At 38.1% G+C, this 11,012-nt stretch overlaps 1 protein-coding gene across 1 annotated transcript in view; it reads left to right on the forward strand.

The window, feature by feature from the left end:
- The window catches only part of gucd1 (guanylyl cyclase domain containing 1), a 38,687-nt gene extending 30,162 nt beyond the window's left edge, over positions 1-8,525 (forward strand). The window contains exons 3-6 of the mRNA XM_007241806.4: positions 4,687-4,852; positions 5,167-5,258; positions 6,955-7,196; positions 7,294-8,525. Coding sequence (XP_007241868.3) covers positions 4,687-4,852; positions 5,167-5,258; positions 6,955-7,196; positions 7,294-7,385 — 592 coding nt within the window. The 3' untranslated portion in view covers positions 7,386-8,525. The remainder of the gene's footprint in view (positions 1-4,686; positions 4,853-5,166; positions 5,259-6,954; positions 7,197-7,293) is intronic.
- Positions 8,526-11,012: the final 2,487 nt, after the last annotated feature.

Consider the following 11,012-nt stretch of genomic DNA (forward strand, 5'->3'; position numbering starts at 1 on the left):
ACTGTACTGAGAGAATTTTCTTCTGTAAAACTCAGTCTGTTGATCCTCTCCTTCTCATCCAGTCCATTTCCTCTGCCCTTCCTGATGACTCTGCTCCTTCTCCTCCTAAAGCTATGCTCTGTTGTTAAATAAGGCTCTCTCTGAGTTTTGTATGCATTAGCTCCTTTGAAAACCAAAACGGTCTTTTTCCACCCCTGCTCCTTGGTATACTGGTAAGCTCTGTATTATGAAGCAGGTTAGTCGCCACCTGGAGCGACTTTGACAACTACTACTGCTGATATCCAGAGGTGGAAAAAGTACTGAAAAATTGTAATTGAGTAAAATTACCTTTACTTTGCTAAAATTCTACTCAAGTAAAGGTAAAAGTACCCATCTAAAAATCTACTTGAGTAAAAGTAAAAAAGTACTTAAAATGTACATTGAGTAAAAGTTACATAGTTACTTTTAATTCATATAGGTGACTATAAACCGTATTTTTATAGTTTTACAGTTCATAATTATTTTTTTATTTTCTTTCCATTGCTATGCTTTAACTGCTATTTACATGTTTTTTTAACATTCAAGCAGATTGTTTACTGTTTCCAATAAAAACTTAAGGATTTATCATTAAAAACATGAAATCATACAAAAAAGAATGTTGGTCAGCGCATGCGCAGTGCCGTAAAGAAGCACATATCCATGGGTAGATTCTGTGCATGTGCATTAGTAAGCTGTAAACCTCATAAAATAAGTCGTTAAAATCGATATTACAAGCACTGCTTTGACAAAAATGAGGATTACTGGTGAATGGATTGATGGATTTACTTATTTGGAGCGATTTTGAAGCAGCAGGGAGAGGTAGGCGTTGGTGGGGGCTGGGTGTGTGTGTGACTGAATGACCTCTAATTACCCAGGGGGATTAATTACACAAGCTGCTGTATAAAACAGTCTAACGCACTCTTTAGGCTCTTATTCAGGAACTGTACAGTAAAATGGTTTGCTGTTTCGTAATCCTGAGAGTCAGGCTTTTGTAGCTTTTGCTTTGATGCCAGTGTTGCCTCCTCTCAACGCTCTCTTAGGTCAGCTTGAAACCTAGAATGTTTTTTTTTAAGAATGAGCCAAACTTACACGCAGCTTAAGCTCCAGGTCCAGAAATTAAAAATTCATCCCATGGATTAGGTTGAACTAAGTTAGCTCCAGAGCCAGCCAGGCAATGGGAGAGAAATCCTGGGATGGATTTTTACTTTTTGAACCTAAATTACCCACCTCTACACCTAAACTCATCAAATTAAAAGCTCACACACGCTCTCCAAACGAACTTACAACACCAAATCCATAGCCTAGACCTAGCAACAAACCTCGGCATGTCTTGGCATGTACCAAGCCATGGAGTGCATCACTAGTTTACTACATTATCTTATGAACATATAACTGTAGGAAACAATTAGTTTACCTTAATATGCTTTTTTAAATAAGATGGTGAAAGTTTGAACGCCATTAGCTCGTGCTGCTGAGCTGCAGCTGGAGACGCATAACTGGGGTTTTCTGACCAACTTTCTCACGGCGCAAACTGGAGTTTGACGTGACGTGCAGGTCATGCATTAAATACAAACAAATAGAGGGTCTGAATGGTATATGTTTATACTTGTTATCCAACCACAAGCTTTCCGGATGATGCGAATTATCTATTTGTTTTTCTATGTTACCGGAATGAAATATGAGTAATGAGGCTATTTTAATTTAATTTAATCATTTTTTTTTAGTTCAGACAGTTTTTTTTCCCAGCATTTTATTTTTTACTCAGTAACGGGAGTTTTTCAATGTAGCGAAGTAAATTACTTGTGTCAAAATGTACTTGAGTAAAAGTAATTTTACCTATTTTAAAAACTACTTAAAAAATTACAAATTACTCATAAAATCTACTCAATTACAGTAACGTGAGTAAATGTAATTCATCACTTTCCACCTCTGCTGATATCCCTCTTCAATCTCCTCCTTCTACTCTTCCTCCTAGCTTTTAAATCATTCTCTTCCTCTCTGGTTTCTGTCTATTCCATACTATGGAAACAGCTCTAATTAAGGTCACTAATGATCTCCTTGTGTGTGCAGATGCTGGTGATTTAAACATTCTGTTACTACTTGACTTAAGTGCTGCCTTTGACACAGTGAGTCATTCCATTTTCCTCTCTAGGCTGCATAAACTTGGTTTACTTTCAGTTTATCACGCTCTCTGATCACACTTCCTCTACTTCGGTGGTCTCTCAAGGGGCCCCTTAAGGATCCATCCTTGGACCTCTCCTTTTCATTGTATATATTCTTCCCCTTGGGCACATACTGCATTGTTACAATCTGGATTTTCACTGTTATGCCTATGACCCCCAGATTTACCTCAACGCCAAATCACTTAAAAATCCAGAGGCCTGCTTGTCTCAAGATCTGGATGGAACAGAACTTTCTGTTAAATATCGCCAAAACAGAACTCATTCTCATTGGATCCAAATCCACCCTCAAGAAAACTCCCCCCTTACACTTTGATGATGTAGTTATATCTCCCTCCCCTCTCATCCAAAATCTAGGAGTCATTCTTGATTTAACTCTTTACTGCTCATAATATTACCTCCATTTGTCAAAATTTAATTTTTTTCACCTGCTCAATATTGCCAAAATCAGACCATCCCTCCCTATCAGCTGCAGAAATCCTTACCCATGCTTTCATTTTCAGCTGTCTTGACTACTGTTACTCTCTCCTATTGGGTATCAACTCTTACTCCATTCACAAACTTCAAATGGTTCAGAACTTTGCCGCCCGTCTTCTCACCCACACTCACGCACATTACCCCTGTCTCCATTGGCTTCTTGTGAAATATCGGTTTCAAAATTCTTCTGCTCACCTATAAAGCCCTGATCAACCACACCCTTTCTTACATGTCTGATTTTCTTTCTCCCTATACACCCTCTCGTTCTCTTAGGTCATCCTCAGCTGGAATTCTCACCATCCCTCCATCTACCCTCCAGGGTTTTGGTGACCGAGCCTTCTCAATATCTGGCCCTAAACTCTGGAACTCTTTTCCATTGCTGGTTAAAAAAATCCAATTCACTCTCCATATCCAAATCTAACCTGAACTCTTTTTGCACTTGCCTTCAACCTCCCCCCATGCCTTCAATATCTAAAACTGTATCTTAAATTGTACAGCTTTTATTATGTAAACAGCTCTTTCTCACCTCACTCATAACCTGCCCTCAGTCTGTTATGCTCTTTCATTAGACATGTCTATATAGTCCTCTATTTGTATTGCTGTGCTCTTGTTGACTGTTAATTTCTTTGTAGTTTGTAGGGCTGGGTGATATGAAAAAAAACTTATCACAATATAGTTTTTCATATCAGCCGATATCGATATGTATCACGATATAAATCAAATCACTTTCTGTTACAAATAAATATTTCTTTTTATTCTTAAGTGACAGAATAAGGGAGTTACGGCCAAAATCACTAGCAGGCTCAGAGCCTTTTGGACAGACACTAGGATGTCCACATCTTGCCAGGTGTGTACAAGGTGCTCAGACAGCTTTTAAATTAATTTTAAAAGTCATTATACATCCAAACAGGTCCGCAGGCAACTGAATAAAGCAAAACACAAGAGTATATCACAGTGTTTATTTTGACATGTGATTTTGATTTAGTTTTAGTCTTAGTCTTTTGACTAAAATATATACTAGTTTTAGTTACATTTTAGTCTATCAGATATTATTAGTTTTAGTCACATTTTAGTCTAGTTTTAGTCTAATACATTTTGGTCATATAAAAAGTATGTATTACATATGTTTTACTGTTTTTCTATTTTATATTTATTGTTATTTTGAGATTATTTACTGCTAATGTTTATTTAAATAATAGCCTTTAAGTTTTATTGCATTCAAATTATGCTAACATTTAAATATATAAAAGCAAGTGACTTGTAATGGAGGTGGGAGGAATAAAGTCAAGTGCGTGCTGAGCTGTGAGGCAGTTCCGCTGCCTGATCGCTGCGCTCTTGCGGTAATTTTGGTCGGCCGGCCACTCCTGGAAAGGTTTACCAATGTTCCATGCTTTCACCATTTGTGAGTAATGGCTCTCCCTGTGGTTTGTGGATTCCCAAAACCTTCGAAATTACTTTTAAAACTGTTTGGATATTGGCATGATGTCTAGCTTTTAAATATCTGTTGGTCTACTTTGTTTTGTCAGGCAGGACTTATTTCAATTTTGTATTGATTAAGAACAGATGTGGCAGTAATCAGGCCTGGGTGTTTTAAACCTTTATTTAAAAACTGCATTTTGTGTTTTCTTGTGTTGTCTTTGACTAATATGTAAATTAGTTTGATGATCTGAAACATTTAAGAGTGACAAACATGCACACAAATAAGAAATCATGAAGAGGGTAATCACTTTTTGACACTACTGTATTTAGGGTCAAACAACCTTTAAACAACTATGCAAACAAGCGCACTTTGTTATTGTAGTTGAGGGGTATTAGTAGGGGGTAGAGGGGTGTTTTTTTTTTTACCTTTACATGTGTGCTATAGTGCTAATTAAAATTGAAAGCTTGAGGTTTTCTTTGTGGACATAAGCACTTCACTGTCAGTATGAATTCATTTATAGCTAACTTAAGCCGGCTGGATTTTAATGTGGTAAAGGTTGCATTAATATGTTGTCCCTTTGTAACTGACCAGATATCTTCATCCAGTGAGTGAGGAGGAGTTCCAGGGAGCCTGTTGGGATCTGAAGTTGACGGAGAGCGTATGGACCATCGACCTGGCTTATCTCATGTGCCAGCTAGGCGTAAAGCACTGTTTCTGCACACAAACTTTAGGAGTAGACAAGGGCTTCAGACACCAGGTAGACAACTGAACACGTTGAATGTCTTCTTTTACATTTACATTTCGTATGTATTTAATATGTGGTAAATTAAATATAATACAAACATTGCAGGTCACCTTTTCTCTTACTTTTAAATCCTTTAGACTTGACAGTCCTAACATTTTGCTAACGTCTTTCCCCATACTGTCTAGGGCTACCCATTACCTCCACATTTATTAGAATGTTAGGATGTCTTTAGTCACAGGGGTACTTAAACAGCCAGCAGCTAAAAAATATAGAAATTTACCCAAGCTTATTTACTGTAATTAAATGATCTCTTTTTGTTCTTGTAGTCATTCTACAAAAAACATTTTGACACTGAGGAGGACAGAGTAAATGACCTGTTTCTGAAAGCAGAAAGCAAAGGAGTGGTGGTGAAAAAATGGTAAAGTAAGCTTGTTCTTCAGCACACTAACTGCAAATAAATAGGGCTGGACCCGAATATTGGGGTATTGGGGTATTCGGATATTTGCTCGTTGAGTAGGTATTCGGTTTTTAATTTTGGTATTCGGATATTCGTTTTTTTCCTTTCCTTAGCTCCACCTCGAGCTAACATCACACATCCTCTCAGGTTAATGGTGGTATAAGACGGACAATGCAGAGAAGCCAATGCTCACATGTCTTTGGGCAGGAGTCCGAGTCAAGTCTTTGGTCATGTCTCAAGTCTGTTCTGGGGAAATTGAGGCAAATAAGGCCTGCTCTTAAAAATAATGGAAAATTAATAACAAAATTAATAACTGCAAAATAAATATGAAATTGGAAAATAACCAACCAAAAGCCCAATAAAATCTAATCTAACGAATTTCAAAAGATCAAAAACTAAAAGAAAGACAAGTAAGCAAAGCTTTGCGCTTTCTCAACGTTTTGTTCTGCTTAACCGAGTGCTGGTATCAAAAAGAGTTCTGCATACTAGAGTTTAGATTGTCTGCCTGAATCCGAGCCTGATTGACCCGATGCATGAAGTCGGTCCCGTCGAGAATTTCCACCGCTTTCCTCGGGCCCGGACAGGTTCGGTGGAAGAAAATGGTCTGTGTTTAATGTAACAAATCACACTGTTATTTTTGTGATGTTTCACCAGTTACAGCTCATCTGCGTGTTCAAAGCATGAATTAATTGGTGCGCTGCGCGTGCTCGCGGGGGGATTTGTCGCATCTGTCAAGCAAGATAATGGACAGTTTTATGGGCATAGATGAAGAAGTACAGCAGGTACATCTCAGATTTGTAGTTTAATGCTCTACTAAATTAGTGGCTTTAATATGTGCTTAGGCTCGGGGCCGGTCGGGCAGAGTGTGCGGATCGGGTCGGTTCTGGCTGGATTTTTTCCTGCCTACGGGCTGCATTTGATGGAAAGTCTAGCATCTTCTCAGTCAGACTACAGTGTCAGCATATAAATCGCGTGCGTTTTCCTGCAGGACAAACCATTCAGAAGTGTGGATGAGCTCATTAAAAATCACACAGTGTCTGTCTGGCTTTAAATACATAGGGACAGCTTTTAAATTATTAAATCAACATTCATTAAAAAGATCAGTGAGAAGTTCTGTATGCTAAATGACAAATAATCTAGCAAGAAGCTAGAAGCTAATAAGCTTCTATAAACATTAAATAATAACATAAAAATATATATGATGTTGGAAAATAACTAACTAAAGTAAGCTCAAAATGCTAAAAGAAATGAAATCTAACGAATTTCAAAATATAAAATTGATATATTGAACTGCAGCAGTACAAAAGCCTAAGTGCCTCAACACAAAAAAAACAGCCTATCACAGATCGTTTTCTTGAGCCCGACCCGGCGAGGATAGGAAAAGCTGGGGGTCTGTGGAAAATTTTATTGTGGATTAAGGGGGCCTTGAATTGCATTTTTTTTCGTACTTTAATCTGTTTTTAACCCGTCTTTTTAAAAACGAATATTTGCTACTAATCAGTGCCGAATACCTGGAGCTTAAAAAAAACGCTATTCGGGCCAGCCCTACAAATAAACTTTAGCTTACCAATTCCATTTTGCAAACACAAATCCAAAATATTTTTGTATCATAAACAAATAGCTTATCCATTTTCTGACCTGTGTTTTTTGCCTGTAGCTCTGTTACCATTCAGGAGATCGAGACTCATCTTGACCAGGGTCATGTAGCCATCGTGCTAGTCAATGCTGTAGTGCTCGTGTGTGAACTGTGCTCCACTCCAGTCAAATACTGCTGCTTTCTCCCTGTGGGCCAAAAGTGTTTCTGCCGGAAGCCTGAATACCAGGGGCACTTTGTGGTGGTGTGTGGATTTAATCGTACCACTGGCTGCATCTTTTATAACAACCCAGCCTACTCTGACCGTAAGTACTGTGCAATTGTTACCTTTTACTTGACTTTTCTTGATAATGCTGATTATTACCTATTACATCTCTGACCCTGACTCTCTTTGATGTGCAGGTGTGTGCAGCACTAGCATTAGTAATTTTGAAGATGCAAGAATGAGCTATGGAACAGATGAGGATATACTTTTCATCTTCAAGGACAGTTGATAATAGTTTTGTCTTTTGACTGGCTGACAACTGGAATTTTCCATGTAGACACATGCATTGAAAAACAGGTAAAATGTCCCTGGGCTTTGCTTTTTGCTTCAGACCACGGTGCTTAACATGTCATATGATAGAGGATCAAGCTCTTGTAATGGACAGAAAAAAAACAAAACTGAAGGATAATTAGTTTACATTCTCCAATTCACTGTCATCTGTGAATGAGAGAATGAAGAATCATGAAAAAATAGTTCTTTGGTAATTCCTATATTACCTTTTTATAATTTTTGTTTAGTTATTTCAGATTGTAGGCATATGCAGTGAAATATGTACTGTAATCTCAGGTATACTTTTTATGGTCCCACACACCGGAAACATCATAGACGGCAAAATATTGTGTAATTTCTTTATAAACAACCTATGAAAAAAATAACTATTATGAATACATCTTTGGTAGCTTAAAAAGGGTGTGACTGCTTATGCCAGTTGAAGAGTTACGTTATGCACGATTTACACATGCTCAGAATACTGGGACATCATCAGGTCTTGCATCAGTATTGATTCACCCTAAAATTAACCAGTTTTATATAATGTTGTCATAAATTAATAGTTAATGTCTTTTACTTAATGCAATACCAGCAACTTTTTATAAAGTCCCTTTATCAGCTTAAATGGCTTTAAGATGTATGTGTTTAAACAATGTTAGTCATCCATTTGTTTTTTGACAGGACTAGAGACCAGGTAACATTTATTTTACCATTAGTTAAAAACACTAGTCATTGGTTAACTGCAAGCTGTAATACAGAACAATCAACAGTTGTGAATGTGTTTGCATACAGTCATTATCGGAAATAAATGTGATGGCAATATTGGCCTGTATCTGCCTCACTTATATTTCTAATATAAAATATTGAATAATGATGATGCTGTGTTGCTTGACAAAATGTTTTGAAACTTTTAGCACCACTGAATTAATGTGTACCTTTTTTTATTATTTGTAATTTTGCCCCCTAATTCTAAAATTTGTGTACTGAATTAATGGATTTGGGATGGAAGAGGTAGGAGGGAATATTCTGCCCCAGTTCATTGAAAACCCAATAATAGCATGATTTTGATGTCCATTTATGTATGTAAAGATTCAAAAACACCTGGAAATCTACTCACTAGGTTCACTTAGGCTATGTTCACACAGCAGGTGAATGTGGCCCAAATCTGATCTTTTACATCATATTAATCGCAGATGCTTGTTTGTTTGGCAGTGTGAATGGCAAAAAAACACAGAATTTCTATGTGTGCTTCTAAGGCTTCACCATCAATAACTAAAAACTAAGCTTATAGAAATTACTGGCTGTCCATAGCTGAATAGCGTGCCCTATTTACAGAGAAGCTCCAACAAAACTCACTGATAAACCCAGCTGCAGCCAAAACTTATTCATAGCTCTAAAGATTCTGGCAAGAAGTAAAGTAAATTGTTAAGCAGTGCTGTTCAGAGCATACACAGCGTGGACTGTTCAGTCATATTATACAAATGTCACATTCAAAATACTGTCAACAACTTAAAATGACCATTGGATTTGGTGAGAGAACTATTGGGACACTTTCACCTCTTGTGTGAATGTAGCATTTGTTGTTGTGTTTTTTTCTAATGTCCATTTAATTCCAATAGACTACAGATCAGTTTTTTTATTTTGTTGTTGTTGTTGCTGCTTTTGTTGTATTGTAATTGTAGTCTAAACTGTTTTTCATTAGTTTGATTTTATGGCATTTTATTTCTTATTTCCTTAAGTGTTGTTTACGTAGCTGTATTGTATACAGCATTATCCCTCTGTATTTTGAGTTAAATAAATGCTTGATTGATTTACCCCAACTGTGTTAGTCTGAAGCTTCCATATTCTGGAAAAGACAACTTACTGTTCTTCATAATCTTCTTCTTATTATTTTTCCCTCAAACTGTTAAACGCTACTCCTCCAACAGTTTTTAACGCAAAATCACAGAACTTTGAGGGATCGTAGGACCTACACTGAATTATGTGGCTTCTGCTTCTGCTGGAGTGATATATCGTACGGTTTTTGTAAAAAAAACTTTGTTAATGTGCGCCTTTTTTCCCATAGACAATAAACTAGAATTTTGAACGTCCATGTCACACCTTAGCAACCACCTGGGATATGTTAACAACTGCCTAGCAACAACTTAGCAACCACTTCAGAAATTATAGCAACTGCCTAGTAACTGCCTAGCAACCAGTTAGCAACACCTTAGCAACCACCTGGAAAATGTTAGAACTGCCTAGCAACACCTTACCAACCACCTGGAATATGTTAACAACTGCCTAGCAACATCTTAGCAACTGCCTAGCAACATCTTAGCAACCACCTGGAATATCTTAGCAACAGCTTAGCAACCACTTTAGAAATGATAGCAACTGCCTAGCAACCACCTAGAAAATGTTAGCAACTGCCTAGCAACACATTAGCAACCACTTGGAAAACACCAACACCTTAATATATCAGACAATTATTAGCATTCCACGTTTCAGCCAAAACTTTTTGGACTTTTACATTTAACCGAAAGTCAACAGTATAGCAAACACTTTTCACACGCTTCAGACAGAAACAGCTTAGCAACCATTTTAACTTTTCATTGTTATTAACACACTTTTCCAAGCCAACTTAAAGTTCGTTATCAAACGTTCCTTTTCCCTTTCGTAATTATTCTACGCTCAAATTTCTCAACACTACTCCTCCTACAGTTTTCAACCTAGAACTTCACACGATGGTAGAACCCATAGCTGCGAAGTGTGTTATTGCTAGGTAATCGGAGAACCAGGGTTCTAGCAGGTTCTGTCAACAGTGGAATTTTTCCTTAGACTTCCATTCAAGTGTCCAAACCTTTGTTATTTACTGACTCTACAGGTTTTTTTTTTTATCTAGAACCGGCACACACACTCCACAATACACACCACACACACAGTCCTCACCCCATACTACACAATACATACCCCACAATACACACCACACACCCCACACCACATACACAATACATACCCCACACTACACACCACACACACAGTCCACACCACACACCCCACACTACACACCACACACCCCACACTACACACCACACAGACAGTCCACACCCCATACTACACAAAACATACCCCACAATACACAACACACACCACACACAGTCCACACCCCATACTACACAATTCATACCCCACAATACACAACACACACTACACACCACACACTACATACCCCACACTACACACCGCACACAGTCCACGCCCCATACTACACAAAACATACCCCACAATACACAACACACACTACACACCACACACACACAGTCCACACCCCATACTACACAATACATACCCCACACTACACACCACACACAGTCCACACACTACATACCCCACACTACACACCGCACACAGTCCACGCCCCATACTACACAAAACATACCCCACAATACACAACACACACTACACACCACACACACACAGTCCACACCCCATACTACACAATACATACCCCACACTACACACCGCACACAGTCCACGCCCCATACTACACAATACATACCCCACACTACACACCCCACACTACATACCACACACACAGTCCACA

This window comes from Astyanax mexicanus, chromosome 12 (genome assembly GCF_023375975.1).
Source record: "Astyanax mexicanus isolate ESR-SI-001 chromosome 12, AstMex3_surface, whole genome shotgun sequence".
Classification (NCBI taxonomy): Eukaryota; Metazoa; Chordata; class Actinopteri; order Characiformes; family Acestrorhamphidae; genus Astyanax; species Astyanax mexicanus.